At 44.4% G+C, this 22,058-nt stretch overlaps 1 protein-coding gene across 2 annotated transcripts in view; it reads right to left on the bottom strand.

Annotated features, from left to right (window-relative positions):
- APBA2 (amyloid beta precursor protein binding family A member 2) overlaps nucleotides 1–22,058 on the bottom strand; it is a 496,602-nt gene that overhangs the window by 141,830 nt on the left and 332,714 nt on the right. For both annotated transcript variants that reach the window (XM_040413847.1, XM_040413848.1), the window contains one exon: nucleotides 10,630–10,716. In XM_040413847.1, the coding sequence (XP_040269781.1) occupies nucleotides 10,630–10,716 (87 nt within the window). The remainder of the gene's footprint in view (nucleotides 1–10,629; nucleotides 10,717–22,058) is intronic.

Raw genomic sequence — 22,058 nt, 5'->3', positions numbered from 1 at the left:
TGGGGAGGGAGGGGGGTATGCTCCCTCCTGCCTGGCAGCACATGATCTCTTACAGGGGGCTATGATACGCACAATTAACCCCTCAGGTGCAGCACATGAGGGGTTAATTGTGCGGATCACAGCCCCCTGTAAGAGATCGGGTGCTGCCAGGCAGCAGGGGGCAGTCATGTACACAGTTTAAAGTATATTCTAACTAGAAGCGTCCCCATCACTATGGGAACGCCTCTGTGTTAGAATATACTGTCGGATCTGAGTTTTCACGAAGTGAAAACTCAGCTCTGAAAAAGCTTTTATGCCGACGCATCTGCGGATCCGACTGTGTGAAAGTAGCCTACGGCCACGGAAGCGGATGCCAATCTTGTGTGCATCCGTGTTTTTTCACGGACCCATTGACTTGAATGGGTCCGTGAACCGTTGTCCTTAAAAAAAATAGGACAGGTCATATTTTTTTGACGGACAGGAAACACGGATCACGGATGCGGCTGCAAAACTGTGCATTTTCCGATTTTTCCACGGAACCATTGAAAGTCAATGGGTCCGCGAAAAAAACAACGGCCACGGATGCACACAACGGTCGTGTGCAGGAGGCCTAAGGAGGATAAGATACCCCATTTACTAACAGCACCAGTCATGTAATTCATGTGCAAAAATGTTCCTTAGGCCTCATGCACACGACCGTATTTTTTTGCGGTCCGCAAAACGGGGTTCCGTTTTCCCGTGATCCGTGACCGTTTTTTCGTCCGTGGGTCTTCCTTGATTTTTGGAGGATCCACGGACATGAAAAAAAAGTCGTTTTGGTGTCCGCCTGGCCGTGCGGAGCCAAACGGATCCGTCCTGAATTACAATGCAAGTCAATGGGGACGGATCCGTTTGACGTTGACACAATATGGTGCCATTTCAAACGGATCCGTCCCCATTGACTTTCAATGTAAAGTCTGGAGTCCCTTTTATACCATCAGATCGGAGTTTTCTCCAATCCGATGGTATATTTTAACTTGAAGCGTCCCCATCACCATGGGAACGCCTCTATGTTAGAATATACTGTCGGATATGAGTGAGATCGTGAAACCTCATTTCCGACAGTATATTCTAACACAGAGGCGTTCCCATGGTGATGGGGACGCTTCTAGTTAGAATATACTACAAACTGTGTACATGACTGCCCCCTGCTGCCTAGCAGCATCCGATCTCTTACAGGGGGCAGTGATCAGCACAATTAACCCCTTAGGTGCCGCACCTGAAGGGGTTAATTGTACTATCATATCCCCCTGTAAGAGATCAGGGCTGCCAGGCAGCAGGGGGCAGACCCCCCCCTCCCCAGTTTGAATATCATTGGTGGCCAGTGCGGCCCCCCCCCCCCTTCCTCCCTCTATTGTAATAATTCGTTGGTGGCACAGTGTGCCCCCCCCCCTTCCTCCCTCTATTGTAATAAATCGTTGGTGGCACAGTGTGCTCCCCCCATTGGCCCCCCCTCCCTCTATAGCATTAACAACATTGGTGGCTAGTGTGCGGCCTCCCATCTTCCCCCCCCCCCCCGGTCATTGGTGGCAGCGGGTTACTAGCAATAGTACAATAGTAAAGATTCATACTTACCTGGGAGCTGCGAGGTTCGTGTCCGGCCGGGAGCTCCTCCTACTAGTAAGTGACAGTTCATTTAGCAATGCGCCGCACAGACCTGTCACTTACCAGTAGGTGGAGCTCCCGGCCGGACACGAACATCGCAGCAGCAGCCTGGAGCAGGTAATTATGAATCTTCTACTATTGTACTATTGCTAAGTAACCATGGCAACCAGGACTGTAGTAGCGTCCCGGTTGCCATGGTTACCGATCGGAGCCCCAGCGATTAAACTGGGACTCCGATCGGAACTCCGCTGCCACCAATGATGGGGGGGGGGGGGGAGAGATGGGAGGCCGCACACTGGCCACCAATGTTGTTAATGCTATAGAGGGAGGGGGGGCCGATGGGGGGCGCACACTGTGCCACCAACGAATTATTACAATAGCGGGAGGGAGGGAGGGGGGGGGGCGCACACTGTGCCACCAACGAATTATTACAATAGAGGGAGGGGGGGGGGCCGCACTGGCCACCAATGATATTCAAACTTGGGAGGGGGGGGGAGGGTCTGCCCCCTGCTGCCTGGCAGCCCTGATCTCTTACAGGGGGCCGTGATCAGCACAATTAACCCCTTCAGGTGCCGCACCTGAAGGGGTTAATTGTGCTGATCACGGCCCCCTGTAAGAGATCGGGTGCTGCCAGGCAGCAGGGGGCAGTCTTGTACACAGTTTGTAGTGTATTCTAACTAGAAGCGTCCCCATCACCATGGGAACGCTTCTGTGTTAGATAATACTGTCGGTTCTGAGTTTTCACGAAGTGAAAACTCAGCTTTGAAAAAGCTTTTATGCAGACGGATCTTCGGATCCGTCTGTATAAAAACTAACCTACGGACACGGATCACGGACACGGATGCCAATCTTGTGTGCATCCGTGTTCTTTCACGGACCCATTGACTTGAATGGGTCCGTGAACCGTTGGCCGTGAAAAAAATAGGACAGGTCATATTTTTTTCACGGCCAGGAAACACGGCTCACGGATGCGGCTGCCAAACGGTGCATGTTCCGTTTTTTCCACGGACCCATTGAAAGTCAATGGGTCCGCGAAAAAAAACGGAAAACGGCACAACGGCCACGGATGCACACAACGGTCGTGTGCATGAGGCCTAAGGCCTAGTTCACACGAACGTTTTTTTTGCGGGTGTACGGGCCGTTTTTTTGTGTTCCGTATACGGTCCGTATACGGAACCATTCTTTTCAATGGTTCCGCAAAAAAAACATAATGTGTTCCGTATGCATTCCGTTTCCGTATTTCCGTTTTTCCGTTCAAAGATAGAGCTTGTCCTATATTTGGCCGTAAATCACGGGTCGTGGCTCCATTCAAGTCAATGGGTCCGCAAAAAAAACGGAACACATACGGAAATGCATCCGTATGTCTTCCGTTTCCGTTCCGTTTTTTGCTGAATAACTATTGAAAATGTTATGCCCAGCCCAATTTTTTCTATGTAATTACTGTACACTGTATATGCCATACGGAAAAACGGAACGGAAAAACGGAACAGAAACGGAAACACAACGGAACTCAAAAACGGAACAACGGATCCGTGAAAAACGGACCGCAAAAAACTATAAAAGCCATACGTTCGTGTGAACTTGGCCTTAGGAACACCTTCAGATTAGGTTCACATCTGCGGCAGAGGTTCTGGCAGGATCCTTCATGGCAGATTCTGGCATTAAAAGGATGAAATACCACTGCACATGCAGCAGTGTCCATCAAAATGCCCAAATTCATCCCGGACAACCGATGGATCCGCTTATAGTGGATGGAATCCGCCATGTTCCAGCAGGGTCCGGCACGTGCAGATCCGGAGATTCTGGTATTCTGTTCCTATGGCAGAACAGAGTACTGATATCTAAGAGTAGATGGCCCTCCACATCTTCAGAGATTTTCAACAATATTCAATTCGAACTGTGAAAAATACTCCAAAAGCTAATTTTTGTGTTTTAGCTTTTTTTGCCATTTAAGATTGATTTTAAAGTATATTTCGGACAAATGTCTTGTAATATTCAAACCCTTTTAAGCTTCAGTTTTTACCCTGACTGAGAAATATTGGATGGAATTTATAGTACTAAGCTATTTACATCCCTCTAATGCAGGGGTGCACAACCTGCAGCCCTTGATACCATTCTGTGCGGCCCCCAACCCTCTGGTAACAGACATGTATTCTTCATGTATTTCTCCCATTAGATGGGAGTCCTGGAAGTGTAACTAGACATTCATGGTATATAATGTGTGTTCAATATGCCATAAGTACAATATTTCAGTTGTGGTCATGGCTACGGCCAAGAGATATCCGAAGAACCCTAGGGAGAGAAACAACGGGAACAACCTAACCGAGCTAGGCGTGTCTTAGCTAATCTGACTAAATGGCTTGTTGTGTGCCCTAAGCCATGATCGTGGGTAGGCCTGTAAGTGGGCAAAAACCAAGCCAAGTAGGGTAGAAAAGGAACTCTAATGGCATGTGCAAACTAATCCCCAAGCCAACTGCAAGGCGTCAGGGATCTAGAGCGAAAAATTCGGGGTGTATGAGGCAAGGCCAGAAGGAGACCTACAACCCATCTTGTGGATGACAAGGCCAGAGACATGATGCTCAATATTGCGGATACTGCCCCAAAGCGGCAGGATACGTTGTGAAATGGATCATGAAAACCAACTGAACCTTGTAAAGTTTTGGTTCTAGGGAGTACTGGCAATGCCCTAGCCTCAGGAGATTGTGGGACCGAAACCTAACTGCCTAGACTATGCAGGAATGAGGGCCAAAAATAACTATGTAGATAGGAAGAGAATCCTTGAATAGTTCCCCAGACAACAGCTATCTGCTAGCTGTGGTCCGCGCGTTGTTCTACTGTGTGCCCCTGAGAATTGTTTTAACGCTTGAGACGAGAAGACCGACCTACCATCTGAATCTTCTACTGTGAGGAAATGCTGAACCTTGTCCAAAACACGATTTACCCGGGTTGTAGAGAGTCTGAGGTTAGTGCGGCAAGAAGCTACGAAGCCATAATATACAAGATTCTGTCTATGACCTCCCATGAGTGGCGAGTCCCTTATGGCGGGAGCCATGCGTGCGAGTCCCTTATGGCGGGAGCCATGCGTGCGAGTCCCTTATGGCGGGAGCCATGCGTGCGAGTCCCTTATGGCGGGAGCCATGCGTGCGAGTCCCTTATGGCGGGAGCCATGCGTGCGAGTCCCTTATGGCAGAAGTCATGCGTGCGAGACTCTTATGGCGGAAAAAAGTATCAGATGGCCGTGCGAACTACAAGTGTCGGTGCTAATCGTGAGGTCCTATAAGCGAAGAGCCACTCGGGTGAGCCTCTTATGTTTTTTTTTTTTTTTAAACCACCTATGCAGCACCAGAATGCCTTGGGGACTTGCATAACCATGACCCCCTCCAACAGCAAACCTGGGACACTAACCAGCCTACAACCATGTCGTACCCCTAACAAACAAAACAAAACATGAAAACTGTCAAGGGGCCCCCGGAGCCATGAGGCCGGATCAATCATAGGGCCCCTGAAGCCAGAGGGATAACGTTGCGGTGATGATAAGTAATTAAAACGTAAGCCGGACCTGATAGGATATGCAGAGGCTTGAATGATTGGATTGGCTAGAAGGTGGCCTAAGGAACATAACTGCCAACAGGCGTTGAAAAAATAGACATTAGAAATCCGAAGCACGTGCATACATAACACTAACCACTGCGAACCATAAACGTAAACATGAAATTGAAACAGAGATGGGAGAAAAACAAGAGCCTGAGTCATTGCAAGTTCGCTAAGAGAAGTCTCTTATCGTGACAAGCAAATGAACAGCTTGTGAAAACATAGCAGGAAACTTACTCCTATTGGCCGACTGACCTCTGCTGAGGAGCTCTTTGGTGAACTGAGGCAGGAGACCAATCTAAGTAAATACGAACCAGAAGTAAAAGGAGACCAGTCTGAGTGAATATGAACCAGGATTAAAGAACCAGAGCGGTGGGTGCAGACTGCCCCGGTGAGACTATTGAGTAAAACCATGACGTAGCAATGAACAGGAGAATGCAGCTTTGAGTGGAAGCAGAGTACAACACATGATGTAACAACAAATGGGTGAATGGAGCTTTGGATGTGAGTGGTACCTAAAAAACATGGTATGGGCGCAGCCCTGAGTATGGGTAGCGCATGAAAAGCATGGTATAAGCAGACGTATGAATGCAATTTGAAAGTGAGCAGAGTATTGACGTGATGCGAAAGCAGACACGTGAACGCAGCTCTAGTAGTGAATGGAGTATAGGACAAGATGTAAAAGCAGACATGCGGACGCAGCTTTGGATGTGCACGGAATATTAACTTGATGTGACAGCAGACATGGAAAGCGGCTTTGGTGAGTGGGGTATACGACCTGGTGTAGCAGTATAAGTGTGAACACAACTCTGGGTATAAGCAGAGCATGAAATTTGGTATGACAGCAGCTCTGGTTGTGAACGGAGCATAACATAGATGTAACAGCGACATGAATGCAGTTCTTGAAATGGGCCTGGAAAGAACCTGTAGTAGTATAGGACGTGTGAACGCAGCTCTGGGTGCGAGTAGAGTAAACCCGATATACCGATAGAGTGGGGTATGGCAGAGACTTATTCTAACAACAAAACATGACATATAGCGTAGTATCAGCAGCGGCTGAACCTGACGGTCCAGTAGTCACCCAACATTTAGCTTTTCCTGGGCGATCCAGGTAACAAGACAAATGACATAGCATGGTATCTGCAGTAGCTGAACCTGGGCGATCCAGGTAACATACAACATTTAACGTGGCCTGGACGATCCAGGTGACATACAACATTTAACTCGGCCTGGACGATCCAGGTGACATACAACATTTAACTCGGCCTGGACGATCCAGGTGACATACAACATGTAACTCGGCCTGGGCGATCCAGGTAACACATAACATGTAACTGGGCCTGGGCGATCCAGGTAACACATAACATGTAACTGGGCCTGGGCGATCCAGGTGACATACAACATTTAACGTGGCCTGGGCGATCCAGGTAACACATAACATGTAACTCGGCCTGGGCGATCCAGGTAACACATAACATGTAACTGGGCCTGGGCGATCCAGGTAACACATAACATGTAACTGGGCCTGGGCGATCCAGGTAACACATAACATGTAACTGGGCCTGGGCGATCCAGGTAACACATAACATGTAACTCGGCCTGGGCGATCCAGGTAACACATAACATGTAACTCGGCCTGGACGATCCAGGTAACACATAACATGTAACTCGGCCTGGACGATCCAGGTAACACATAACATGTAACTCGGCCTGGGCGATCCAGGTAACACATAACATGTAACTCGGCCTGGGCGATCCAGGTAACACATAACATGTAACTCGGCCTGGGCGATCCAGGTAACACATAACATGTAACTCGGCCTGGACGATCCAGGTAACACATAACATGTAACTCGGCCTGGGCGATCCAGGTAACACATAACATGTAACTCGGCCTGGGCGATCCAGGTAACACATAACATGTAACTCGGCCTGGACGATCCAGGTAACAAGACAAATGACATAGCCGTGATCTGCAGTGGCTGAACCTGGGAGATCCAGGTGACATACAACATTTAACGTGGCCTGGGCGATCCAGGTGACATACAACATTTAACGTGGCCTGGACGATCCAGGTGACATACAACATTTAACTCGGCCTGGGCGATCCAGGTAACAAGACAAAAACATATAGTATCAGCCGTGGCTGAACCTCGACGGACAAGGTAACATGCGGCCTGTGCACCTGAGAACACACGCCTGTGAGTGAGGCTGTGGCTCGTATATGAAGAGCCTCCGTCCCTCCCACAAATGCAGGCTGACTAATCAGCCTTACCAACTTGTTAATACACCTTTAAATTCGGCCCTAGTCATTGCTTCAGTCTAGCAATGTGGCCCCCAACCAGGAAACGTTGTGCACCCCTGCTCTAATGGAATGTAAAAGTTGAGCATATAGGTGTCCGCTACAGCTGCACAAAAATGTGTGACTTCACTGATCACTATTTAAGGGCCCATGCACACGACTGTATGTATTTTGCGGTCCGCAAAACACGGATCCGCAGAAAATACAGATACAGATACAATATTTTGTTAAATGGACCCAGCCGGACCCTAATAGAACAGTCCTATCCTTGTCCGTAATGCGGATTATAATAGGACATGTTCAGTTTTTTTTTTGCGGAATGGACATACGGAAACGGAATGCACACGGAGGCAAAGAAACAGAATGGACACGGAAACAAAATACGTTCGTGTGCGTGCGCCATTCCCCGTCGTGCCAATATTGCAGCCCGCAAACAACGGGTCCACAATATATGGGCACCAGCCGTTTGTGCACTGCATCACGGATGTGGACCCATTCACTTGGGTCCGCAATCTGGAAAGTGCGGTGCGGAATGTGTTCTATTTTTTTTTTGCTGTGTGGATGGATCACAGACCCATTCAAGTTAAATGGGTTTACATCCGTCTGCGACAGCTGCACGGATGATGACCGTGCATTGGGGACCGCAAATTGCGGTCCCCAATGCACAGAACGGCCGGGCAATGGCCGTGTGCATGAGCCCTAAGGCCTCTTCCACACGAACGTATTTTCTTTCCGTGTTCGTTCCATTTTTTTGCAGACCGTATACGGAACCATTCATTTCAATGGGTCCACAAAAAAAATGGAAGGTACTTCGTGTGCATTCCGTTTCCGTATTTCTGTTCCGCAAAAAAATAGAACGTGTCCTATTCTTTTCCTTTTATGTCCTATTCTTGTCCGCATTACGGATAAGGATAGTACTGTTCTATTAGGGGCCAGCTGTTCCATTCCGCAAAATACAGAATGTATTTTTTGAGGATCCGTTTTTTTTGCAGATAGAAAAATACATACGGTCGTGTGCAAGAGGCCTAACAGTGATGAAAAACTTGGCAGGGTTTGGGGGGAGAGTTGTGGCTTCCACTCATCAACAGATTTACCGTATCTAACCCCAAATTATGGCAGAAAAATTACACCTGCTCAGGCGCATAAACCCGAAGATGTGCCATATTTATTGAGAGGCAGGCATCTCTTAAAGCGGTTATCCCATGAAAAGTATCACTACGCCATAAATAGTGCATTTTAAATGAAGTACTATTGAAATATACAACTGTACATCCAATAAAAATATTATTAGGTTTTTTATGTACAATACATTTTGCTCTTTGGTGGTTCCTGTTGTTCTTTATACTTCTGGTCCACCTTCTCCTGCATTCAGTGGTGGACAGCATGCTTAACAGCTTTCCTGGTCCCTTCCCTGAGTAGTGATCTGATAGTGAAGCAGTCCAGACAACTTTCATTTATTTACCTCTACTACTAAATTCATAGAAATATCTAAACACATCTCTCTAGACAGTGAAGAACGAAATTGTGGGGCATTACATAGCATATATATCTCTTTTACTCAGGGACTATTTTCTATGCTGTGGAGGAGAAGCTTACTCCTTTGATAAATTTGGCACATTTTAAGGGCTCGTTCACACGAACATGTGAATCCCGTGCCCGTGCTGTGCACCGCAAATTGCGGTCCGCAATGCACGGATACCTTCCGTGGGGCAGGAGCATGTAGTGAGCACAGTGACGTCATCGCAGGTCCTTTTGCAGGTTCTGCAGAAAGAAGAAAGAAGGGGATACTGGCTGCGCGATCCAGTTGAGTTATTTTTTATTTATTTTTAACCCCTCAATGGCCTTTTTATTTAGCATTCTGTCTTAAGAATGCTATTATTTTCCGTTATAACCATGTTATAATGGAAAATAATAAAATCACCCAAACAACGAACCCGAGCCCCAACTTCAGTGAAAAAGTCTGGGTTTTGAGTCCGGGTACCCAAACTCGCAAAGTTCGGTACGAACCTGAACTTTGCAGTTCGGGTTCGCTCAACCCTACTCACAGACCATTAACTATAAGCACATAGATAAATTTTAAGAAAACTTCAAATTTTCCCGTTGATAAATCAGGTCCACTGATTTTTGTAAACAGATTGCACGGTTTCCTTATGACTAGGCGTATCACTCCACCACCTTAGGCCTCATGCACACGACCGTTGTGTTCCGTTCCGCAAAATGGGGTTCCGTTGTTCCGTGATCCGTTTCCGTGTGTCTTCCTTTATTTTTGGAGGACCACCAGACATAATGGAAAGTAAAAAAATGTCTAAGTCAAGTTAGCCATGCAAATGATAAGAAAAAAACGGATGCGGACGACAATCTTGTGTGCCCTCCGCTTTTTTTAGCGGTCCCATTGACTTGAATGGGTCCGCGAACCGTTTTCCGCGAAAATAATAGGACAGGTTATATTTTTTTGACAGACTGGAACCACGGATCACGGACGTGGATGGCAAACGGTGCATTAGCCGAGTTTTCAACGGACCCATTGAAAGTCAATGGATCCGCAGAAAATCACGAAAAACGGCACAACGGACACGGAATAAAACAACGGCCGTGTGCATGAGGCCTTACAGGAGTCTTCTCAGCCATATTACCAAATGACTGCAGAGGCCTTATGTTCCTAGTATTGACCTTACATTAAAGAATAAATTGCAATTCCAGCTCACCTTGTGCATAAATACTCCGCGTGCATGGAAGGACCAGGGGATCCAAAACGTGATAAGAAGAAGAGAAATCCGGCACAATAGATGCTTTGCAGTAAAATCTTCCGTTTATTTCAGCAACATAACTCCATGTACGCTTACGACTAAGGACTTCGTCCGAAACGCGTCAATCAGAATAACGCTTATGTTTTCACTGTCTGTACATGGAGTTATGTTGCTGAAATAAACGGAAGATTTTACTGCAAAGCATCTATTGTGCTGGATTTCTCTTCTTATTGACCTTACATTGTCTTCATTCAGTTATACCACATTAGTCCTCTGTAACTGCTTTGAGCACCTGCCATATATAAAGGTTCTATCTACAAATCCCGCAGCTTAGTCCATCTATAAAAAAACGCTATGAAAACCTACCTGTGTGTCAGCATTTAAAACTTTGATCCTCTGTGTCGATATAAAAAGATCCACTTCTGTTAACGTCTGAGAATCTCCTTCAGAGTTCTGGATTGAGAATGAAATGATAAGTGATATTATTAACAAATAAATAGTGGGATAAATAGGACTTCATGGTTTCTGATGGTGGATTTCTATATAGTGTTTTATTGTAAACCAGATCACAATTAATCAGCACATTTTAATTATCATAATGAAAACCCGATGAAAAGACTCCAATTGTTGTATGTTTTGCGTAATTCATCCATTAAAAGTCTGATCTTTGTGGTACATACGAATATTTGTTAAGAAAGGGATCCTGCTTAATTTTTCCTATGGGTGTTTTCACACCATGGGGAACATTTATCAAAACTGGTGTAAAAGAAAACTGTCTTAGTTGCCCATAGCAACCAATCAGATTCCACCTTTCATTTTTGAGAGTTTCTTTGGAAAATGAGAACTAAGCAAGTTTTCCTTTACATCAGTTTGATAAATCTCACCCCATGTTTTTTTTTTTTTCAGCAGTGAATCTGTTTTTTGTGGAAAACTGTATCCGTTCGAAAAATGTACGCAAACTGATGTACATTTTTACGACAATTGTTTCCATTTTAACCTGGCACATGTAACAAAACAGGTAGAGCTGTGTGAGCTGTGAATTTGCAGCTTTTTTGGGGACAAATAACATACAATATTAAAGCAGATAGATAAACAGATAACATTGTATGCCACTTTCAGATGATTTTTGTGATTGAAAGCCCTGCATCTGATTTTTTTTATTTTTTTATGTCTTTATTTATTTTTTTGCTGGATGGAATAGTGCTTTCCCATCCAGTTACAACCCAGACAGGAATGCAAACTTAACAAAATGTATGCACCCTTGGAACATGTTTTTTGCCACATCTATTTCTATTTTCTGTTTAGAAAAACAAATGTTTAATGGAAAATAAAAAAAATTTATACTTGACTTTTTGACATTTTGGTGTGACTTTGTTCTTATAATAAGGGAAGGGATCATTCAGACAGCCGTATGAATGGGTCCACATCTGTACCCCAATTTTCCGGAATGGGTGTGGACCCATTCATTTCAATGTCCTCTGTCCGCATCTGTAGTTCCGTTCCATGGCCCCGCAAAAAGATAGAGCATGTCCTATTCTTGTCCGCAATTGCAGACAAGAATAGGCATTTATATCTTAGTGCCGGCTGTGTGCAGTCTGCAAATTACAGAACACACACGGGCCGGTACCTGTGTTTTGCGGATCCACAATTTGTAGACCACAAAACACTACGGTCGTCTGAATGAGGGACCTTTGCACAGAAGGGAATGGATAATCAGGTAGCCATATAAATTTTCCAACTCACTCTTCCTGGTACGTGTGTGACTCACATAGCACAGGCCCAAGAGAAGGGAGTCCACTAATGCACAGGCTTAGGGCTCATGCACACGACTGTGCCGTTTTTGCGGTCCGCAAATTGCGTATATACGCAAAAAACGAATGCCGCCCGTGTGCCTTCCGCAATTTGCGCAACGGAACAGAAGGCCCATTATAGAAATGCCTATTCTTGTCCGCAAAACGGACAAGAATTGGACATGCCTCATAATTTTTGCGGAGCCACGGAACGGAGCAACGGATGCGGACAGCATACGGAGTGCTGTCCGCATCTATTGCGGACCCATTCAAATGAATGGTTCCGTATACGGATCGTATATGGAATCAAAATACGGCCCGTATACGGAACACAAAAAACTTTCATGTGCATGAGCCCTTAAAAGGGTTTTCCAAGACTTTAAGGACTCATGCACATGACTGTTGGCTGTTTAACGGACTGCAAATTGCGGAACCGAAAAACACGGATACCAGCTGTGTGCATTCCACATTTTGTGGAAATGAACTGCCGGCCCCTAATAGAACAGTCCTGTCTTTTCTGGACAATAATTGGACATGTTCTGTTTTTTTTTGCAGAACGGCCATGTGGACATACGGACATAGAATATACACTCGGAGTCATTTCCGTTTTTTTGTGGCCCCACTGAAGTGAATGGTTCCACATACAGGCAGCAAAAAAAAAAAAATGACATGGAAAAAAATATGTTTGTGTACATGAGCCCTAATACTGATGACCTATCCTCATGAGAAGCCACCGGCGTTCCTGTGAGCACCGCTGCCTTCTTTGTGCTTACCAAGCACAGTGCTGTACATTTTATAGCGGCGGTGCTTGGTATCATTTCAGCCTCATTCACTATGGGGTTGAACTGTGCCTAGGCCACGTGACCGAGGAACGTGTTGTCACTGGACTAGGAAAAGCTGAGAGAAGGCTGCACTGCTACTGTGATCGCTGCTGCCTTCTCAAACAGCTGATCGTCGGGGTCCCAGGTTTCGGACCCCCACTGATCAGACACTGATGACCTATTCTGAGGATAGTTCATCAGTATTAAAGTCTCAGATAACCCCTTTAATACTTAGTGTAGGGACCCATCTAAATCACGTTGCCTTAAAGTGCACTATGAATCTCAGATTTAAAGTATAGTTGGGGTACAAGCACACAGTCGGGTTTTCTGATGCAGTTTGGGAAGCCAACATCAAGTGTGGATTATAAAAAGATTGATAATATGAAGGACAGATAATATATCTCTTCTTTTTTTAATTCACTTCAAATTTGGGATTCCAAAACTGCATCATGAAGTCTGAACGTGTGGCTGTACCCTAAATATAAAAGTATTCTTTGCATCATGGCTGGAATTACAAAAGTGAAGTTATAAACCCAAGCTGGCCCATGGCCACATTCACACTGGATGCTTTAGCTGTTTTGCTGCTATATTTTACTGCTCTTTAAAGCATTAGACTGGGGTTGGCTGGGCCCACCAGGAGTGCACACACTACACACTCTATACACAACATGAGCTTGTCCACTTTTAGTTACATTATAAACTTAAAGGTGTATTCATTTCCAGACCTCCAAGACTGGTGGGACCTGCGTTGGTGATGATGCTTACCTGATCCCTGGTGTTAGGCCCCGACAAGTTCACTCCCCGACCTACGCTGCTTGTCTTAGGTCCCTCCATGTAAGCTTCCTTTTTGACGCAGATGCAGCCAATAACCAGCCACTGCTCTGCTTGTGTCATGTGACTTTAGGGGAGCAGATCACTGCTGCGACCATTGATTGGCTGCAGCAGCGTAAAACTTGAAGTTTACATGGAGGGACCTAAGACAAGCACTGGAGGTCGGGGAGTGAAAGAGGTCTGAGTGGGCTGGAAGTTGACCATGCACCAGATGTTGGCTGAAACCACAGATTTTGCCGTCCATCTAAAGTGTATGAGGGCATTCGATTCTTCTCTGTCAGCAGATGCCAGATCATTTGCTTTCACAAGAGATAAACTGCCAATAGGTGTCTGGCACAGCTTATTCCCCTCTTATACTTAATTTGGAGGCCTTGTGTGAGCAAGTATATTGTTAGCCTATGATTCTACACACAGTATGTAAGTGAGTGCTATTTTTTAAACCATTAACCAGATTCATGTAATTTTTTGTCAAAAATAGTCAGTCAAAATAAGAAAAATACTTTCTGGCTTTGGGAAATATTTAAAAAAAGCCCTGTTAGCCAGCATATTGTTCTCAAGAGAAAAGATCTGCCTTGGCACATTTTCCATAATTATCACATCTTCTCATGATAAATGCCATGAGGCATAAAAACAAAGCTGCAGAGGAGATTTTTGGAACTGTTTTCTAGTAAATTACATCTCATCAGTCAAGGCACTTATCATTATGTACTGTGAATGAGTCCAAGTATAGATGAAGAATACCAGAGAGGCAGCACAATACTAGAAATTGTAAGAATTTCTTAGCAGCAGGATGTAAATTTTAAGGGTATGGGATGATGGGAGGTTTTAGGTTATTATTTTGAATAGTACTCACGTCCAAATAACACTTGGAATTTAAAAATATAAAAAAATTGGCATGCAACAATATACATACTGCACAATAACAGCTTAAAGGCCATGAACATGAACATGAATTTTACTCATTTTGGGCTAGAAATTAGAAAAGATATTGTAAGGACTAAACACAAAAACATCAGAGCAGCTCCCTGACGGTAAAGCAGAAAAAGAGGTCTGCAGATACACTGAAAATAAAAGCTGTAAGACAAAAACTGTTGAAAAGTTTTAATAAAGACCAATTGTAAAAATGAGTCCAAAAAGAGTAAAATGCAATGATAAAAAACAGAACTATTGAAAAACAGAACAATAGTGGAGCAGAGAATACATACATCAGATGACTATACTCTATGCTGTGTACCACAAGAGCCTGCTACAATGATGGAGGTTCCTCAGAACCCAATGTTTCATCTATGAAAGGAGATGACCAAGTAAACCGTTTTGATTTAAGCTATACTTCCTCTATATTTCAGTCCCTAGTTTTTCCCCATCCCCTTTTATCTCACCCAACCCTTTATCTCAACTGACCCCTTTTCATTGAAAGTCAACCCCCCCCCCCCAGATATTAGGCTATTAGATGTGTTAGAGCATGCTCAGACAGTTAAAATACACCTGTAGAAAAGTCCATGCCATATGAAATAAAGTCTGGATTCCCCATGGAAAACAATGGGAGTTGGATTTCATGCAAATTCTTCAGTGAAAAACGGACGCAACAAGGACACAACACGGATGTGTGTCAGTGATTTTCACGGACCCATAGAGTTCAATGGGCGTGCTTGGTCCACATCATGGATCAAAGTAGTGGATGTGAACAAATACATTTAAATCAATGGGTACGTCTGCTGTCCATGGAAAATGCAGACAACACATGTCAGTGAAACACGGAAATGTGGACGAAGCCTTAGAGGTGTGGTTTAGTGTAAAGAAAAGTTTTCACTCTTTGTGTACATTTGGGTGTGAATTGCGAGGTGGTGGTGGAGGGGTGGGGGGGTTGAGGATGTCGCAATGCTAAATCCTTGCCCTGGGTGTAACGCCTAGCTACACCTCTGCCGCTATGGGACTTCCAGTGCTTGGCTATTTTTTTAGAAGTCCAATAGCAGTGAATGGATAAAGGCATGCATGTGCAGTTTGCTCTCTATTCATGTCAGGGCCCATATTCTTCAGATAGGACCTACACCTATTTATGGTATATCCTATCAATATGCCATAAATGTCCCAATAGCATTATTTAGATTGGTAAGGTGATTTACTCGGTTGATACACACAAAAATGATCAGTTCAAACTTAAATGAAATGGTTTGGATGCTGATGGAATGAAAAAAGACAATGACATGGATGTCATTAAAAATAGGAAACATTCCACGCACCGCTTTTTTCTTGATTTTAGCAGCCTTCTGCATCCTCTGAGTAGATGACGTGAGAGGAAAAGGGAGTATGAACACACAGAGAAAGAAACAGAGAAAAGGTTAATCTATGAGTGTACAATGCTGGGAATATGACAGAGACTAGCTGTAATGTGTAGTGTAATGTCAGCATAATCTTATCACATGTTCAGCCATTAAGTCACTGGCAAAGAAATATAACAGTTGTTTCAGAACCATATTTCTGCAAATAAGAAAAGCATTATTCAAGTGTCCTGGACTGTAATTTATTTCCTCAGGTCAGCTTCTCATTCACTGATGTAGATTTCATTCTAGCTGCAGGGACTTCACCTGGTCATAAATGGAACTCTTTCTCCAGAAGCTCAGGGGGCTATAAAGATCGGCATAGAAAACATCGTTCTTGATAAATCTCCCCCACTGCATATAGGAAAAGGCCAATATTAATTCATGCTAATTAAAGGGGTTGTCCCATGAAACATATTCTTTAGTGTTCAAACCGGTACCTGGATCTGAGTACTTTTGTAATTGGATGTAATTAAACATTTAGTATCGCTACTAAAATGTGTCTGTATAGCGCCACCTGCTGTTTGTTTTTTATTATCTCCTTGTCCTGCTCACTGAGATGGCCGCACATGCTCAGTTTAATCCTACAACTGCCTCCTGAGCTGTGATTGGGAGAGAGCTACAGAAGAAAGACACGCCCTCTGAGAACGTACATTCCCCTTGAGCTGTCAGTTTGAAATAAATCTAGCAGAGAAATTGGAGCAATTTATAGGAAGATCTCTGGATCCATGTGAGGTACAGGGCTGGTTCTAGCTTTGTTAGAAAGGGCTCATTTTCACATGAATCATGGGATAACCCCTTTAAAGAGGGATTCCCATCTGATGACAGTATGGAATATTGCTACAATCAGTGAAAGTTCAACCTCTAGGACAAGTGCTGATCCAAAGCACAGTGAGGCCAAAATCTCTCTAGCTTTCCTCACAGCCACATTAACATAACTCTCTTAGAAAATCAATATGCAGTCCAATACTAGGAAGGACATACAGAATGTTCTGTAGTCCTCTCATTGTAAGAATTGTGGTGGTCTGACTCCTGGCAGTAAGATCCCCATGATCAGTAAGTGATGGCTTATCCTAACAGTATGCCACCCCTTTCTGTGATAGGAAAATTTCTTGAAGGTTATGTTCACCGTCATAGCCCAAATGTAGAGGGAGGGGAGTATAACTGCCGGATTGGACAACACAGGATTTGCTTGTTAATAGGAAAGCATACACTGTAGGATCCAAATTTCAGAAAAAAATTGATTCGCCATGAAGACAAATTTCCTTGTGCTTCATTGTAACAATTCAATCTTCCCTGAAATGGCGGTAAAAACAACAAAAAAAATCATACTCACTCCATCAATTTGAGCGCGAAGAGGCCGCCGCAGCCATCTTGATTGAAGATAACACACAAAATCTCACGCGCAGTGATGTATGACATCACTACCTTGGCCAGCATGATGACATCATCACATTACCAAGCGAGATTTCGCGCACTGCCTACAAACAAAATGGCCGCGGCAGCCTCTACAAATAGGGCAAATAGATAAGGTGAGGTTTTTTTTACTGGATTAATCCCTGAAAGCCCTCAATGTTAATCTCCAAAGCCGCGATCAGCGATGAACACGACATCTGAGGAGTTCAATGATGGGGGGCGGCGCCATCGCTGTTCCATATCATTGTGCCTGCTACATACAAAGAAATGCGCTCTGTGACAAATTCATTTGTCACAAAGTAAATTTCTTTGTGAAATTTGGCGAAGCAGCTGAATCAAAGTTTCAGTTTCAATTACTTCGCTCATCTCTACTCAGGCGATAACCTAATGTTCAGTACCCAATGGTGTGGAAATCTTTGTCTTAGGCCTCTTTCACACGGCCGTTTTTTTTTTTCCCGTTTACTGGCCGTTTTTTGCGGTCCGTATACGGTCCGTATACGGAACCATTGATTTCAATGGGTCCGCAAAAAAAACGGAATGTGTTCCGTATGCATTCCGTTTCCGTTTTTCCGTTCCGTTTTAACATAGAACATGTCCTATATTTGGCCGCAAATCACGTTCCGTTGCTCCATTAAAGTCTATGGGTCCGCAAAAAAACGGAATGCATACGGAAGTGCATCCGTATGTCTTCCGTATCCGTTCCGTTTTTTGCGGATCCATCTATTGAAAATGTTATGCCCAGCCCAATTTTTTCTATGAAATTACTGTATACTGTATTTGCCATACGGAAAAACGGAAACGGACAAACGGAACGGAAACGGAAACACAACGGAAACAAAAAACGGAACAACGGATCCGTTTAAAACGGACCGCAAAACACTGGAAAAGACATACTGTCGTGTGAAAGAGGCCTAAAGCACTGCTAAGGCGTTAACCCAAGGGATCTAGATGGTTAAACAGACAGAAAGAACTTCTTCTGTTACCTATGAGCTGCCCATGATGCGATCCTTGGGTGCTGATGGTTGCTGTGGTGGCCAAGGCCATGTAAAGGCATGGGAATCTGACAAGTACAGAAGCCTATTAGGTCGTGCCAGAGGCATTTTCTGATAGGCCATGGGACAGGCAGGCATAATACACTCTACTATATAAGTATTAGACTGTGTAATCAATCAAGTACAGGGCCCTTTGTGGGACTAATACAGTAAAAAAAAAATAATAATAATAATGATTTGAGTAAAAAAAAAAAAAGAAAACACGAACACATTTAAAAAAAAAAAAAAAACTAAAAGACATTATTATGTAACAAAAATATACAAAATTGGTTTCACTGGTCTGTAAAAATGTAAACTATAAAGTCATCATCATATTATTTACCCAAACAATGAACACTATAAAAAAATCTGTGCCTTTATAGTTGCATTTTGATCATCCCAACAACCAAAAAAAGGACAAAAAGAGATTAAAAAAAGTGGTATATACTCAAATATATAACTGAAAAACATAGGAGGTAGTAGCTTACTAAAACTTAACGTTCAATCAATTGAATAAAATACTAGGATGCTTTCAATTTACATCACAATAATGATAACAATGAAAGGTGTGTGCACACACCACATGTGCCACAAACACGAAACAATAACAAAAAATGTCAAATGGCCTCTTAGTGAGCAAATATCAAGGCCAAAATAACACGAAAGCCGTCCACTCTTCATTATAAAAATTGCCAGAAATAAAAAGAACAGTCTTGCCGGTAGGCGGAAGATATCTAAAATCACACTTGGGGTATGGTTTGAAAATCACTTCACGGAAGATGACGAGCAGGGTCCTGGTGATGAACACCGTTCCTAAACCACCCTGTCAGAACTAGTATGCCCTGATGTCCTCCTAATACTGAGTCATCGCCCTGACAAGGGCAGCCCCGTCCGGAACCTTGCCCTGAAATAGGAGGCCCTAGAAGTCCCTACCCTAGAGGAAAGATGATAGACCACAGGGAAGGGAGAATGTCCCTACGCGTTTCGTCATATTATTATTATTACCCCAGACTCATCAGGGGATAAGGGGCAACAGTTTAGCTGATAATGTGGTAAAACAGCTAAACTGTAAGGGAGTATACAGGAATCAATAATGCTCCCAGTGTTACTGAAAATTCATTCTGAAAATATAGTATTATACTGTAGTGACACAAAATCTATTAAAGAAAAAGGGGGGGGTAGTTAAATGCCCACCCTAGATGGTAAAGGACATATGGTCCAGAGTGCTACCATATACAAAGGGCCGGGGTATTGCCAGACATGAGTAAAAGAGCATCATACGGGCAGTCAGGGGAAGCCGTGGAGGGGGCATGTCCAGGTGGAACGAAGTGGCATCAGCGCAGCTGAATAACCGCAGCGCAAGTGGTCCACCCTGCTCAGATAGAGCAGATCGCTCATAATAGAATAAGAGGCAAGAAAAAGCTGGAACATTTTGGGCTGGAATAAATAATAAGTTTTTATATTAAACTGCCAGAGACTATTATGAACTCCTAAGAGTAATTTAATGATGATAGAGATAAAAAACTAAATTCAGTTGTTTGTTGAGACCGTTGGAGCTTGGTGTGTTAAGTTTATAGATCCACCAGGTCTCTCTTTGCAGAATATGTCTTTCCCAATCACCACCTCTGGGTGACCGGTTGACCCGTTCAATTCCCGTAAACTTAATCGCATTTGGTCTTCCCTGATTAAATTCATTCACGTGTCTGGCTACTGACATGTCCTTATTATTCCGCACATCATTGAGATATTCCCCAATACGTCGGCAGAACTCCCTCCATGTTTTCCCCACATATTGTGTTCCACACTCGCAGGTGATTAGGTACACTACTCCTGTAGTACGACAATTGATAGGTAGTGTCAGTTTCTCTCCCGGTAAAGGTCTTACACACTTGTACACACTTACAGAAGCTACAATTTCCGCAACAGTAGCAGCCCTTTAGTGGATTGTCTAGCCAGGTTTTTGGGCTGTGCGATGGTGTAAAGCAGGGATGCTCAACCTGCGGCCCTCCAGCTGTTGTAAAACTACAACTCCCATCATGCCCTGTTGTAAGCTCATAGGCGTAGGCTGTCCAAGCATGCTGGGAGTTGTAGTTTTGCAACAGCTGGAGGGCCGCAGGTTGGGCATCCCTGGTGTAAAGTGACTGTGCACAAGGCGGTTTCTTAGACTTTTAACCTGCCTGTATGTAATTGTGGGATGGGGACTAAGAGCATCTTTCAAATCCGGATCCATCAGTAAAGTGTCCCAATGTCGATATATAATGCCTCTAACATGTCCAGATCAGTGATAGCCAATTCGCATTGTTCGCCCGCGAACACATGCAGGCTGCCATCTTTTCTCACAAGTCCAGCGATGCACAGGTAAGTCCTTACCTGTGCCTGTGCCGCAAGCCGGTCTGAAATCACATGGAGTCACCGGGAGCAGGCAGTTCCTAGAACAGCCCGATGAAGGCCCCCGGCGGCTGTTCTCAGAACTGCCTGCTCCCGGTGACTCCATGTGATTTCAGACCGGCTCGCGGCACAGGCACAGGTAAGGCCTTACCTGTGCATCGCCGGACTTGTGAGAAAAGATGTCAGCCCGCATGTGTTCGCAGGCGAACAATGCGAACTGGCCATCACTGGACCAGATGCTGTGTCAAAGGTCCATATTAGTCGTATAATGCCCTGCGTCATCTGAAGGGGAATGGTAGTGGGATGTAATAATGTAGTACGATCCTGTTTAAGTGCCCTCTGATATGCTGTACGAAGTACCCTGTCGGGATAACCACGTTCCTGGAACCTGGTCCTTAGGTCACCTGCCTGTTGGATAAATGTTTTCTGTTCAGAGCAGTTACATCTTAGTCTCACGTATTGACCGGTAGGTATTCCACGTTTGAGGGGTGCAGGATGATTGCTCTCCCATCTCAAAAGGGAATTGGTAGAGGTGGGTTTATGGTAGATGCTTGTTTCTAAGTGTCCCCATTCTGTTTTCTGGATAGAAATATCCAAAAAAGGTAAACACTCCATTTCAATGACCAATGTGAATCTAATATTTATAGAATTCACATTTAGATGTGTCACAAACTCAGTGAAGTCAGCCCTGGTACCGCTCCAGACGACATAAATGTCATCTATGAAGCGTGCCCAGAGTGCCACATGAGTTGTACCTGGTATTGGTGCATCCCCAAATACCATTGTCTCTTCCCACCAGCCCAGGAGCAAATTTGCATAGAAAGGCGCACAGGAGCTGCCCATAGCGGTGCCCCTGAGCTGGTGGTAGAAGTGGTTGTCAAAGAGGAAGAAGTTCCTAGTCAGCACAAAATGCAAAAGTTCCAAAACAAAGGCATTATGTACAGAGAATTGTTGACCCCTGGCTCTCAAAAAATGTTCCAGAGCAGAGATGCCCGCCTCCTGCAGAATTGATGAGTAAAGGGCCTCAACGTATATTGATGCTAGGAACCAATCTTTTTCTACTGTGATACCATCCAATTTGGTCAATAAGTTCCCAGTGTCTCTAATGTAAGAGGGGAGACACTGAACAAATGGTCTCAATATTTGATCAACATATACAGGTACTCCACACTTTTGTGAGAGGCTGCCCGCCCCAGATAC

Source organism: Bufo bufo, chromosome 1 (assembly GCF_905171765.1).
Source record: "Bufo bufo chromosome 1, aBufBuf1.1, whole genome shotgun sequence".
In the NCBI taxonomy this organism is placed as follows: Eukaryota; Metazoa; Chordata; class Amphibia; order Anura; family Bufonidae; genus Bufo; species Bufo bufo.
The sequence above is the reverse complement of the archived record's forward strand: the minus strand, read 5'-3'. Positions and strand labels throughout refer to the sequence as shown.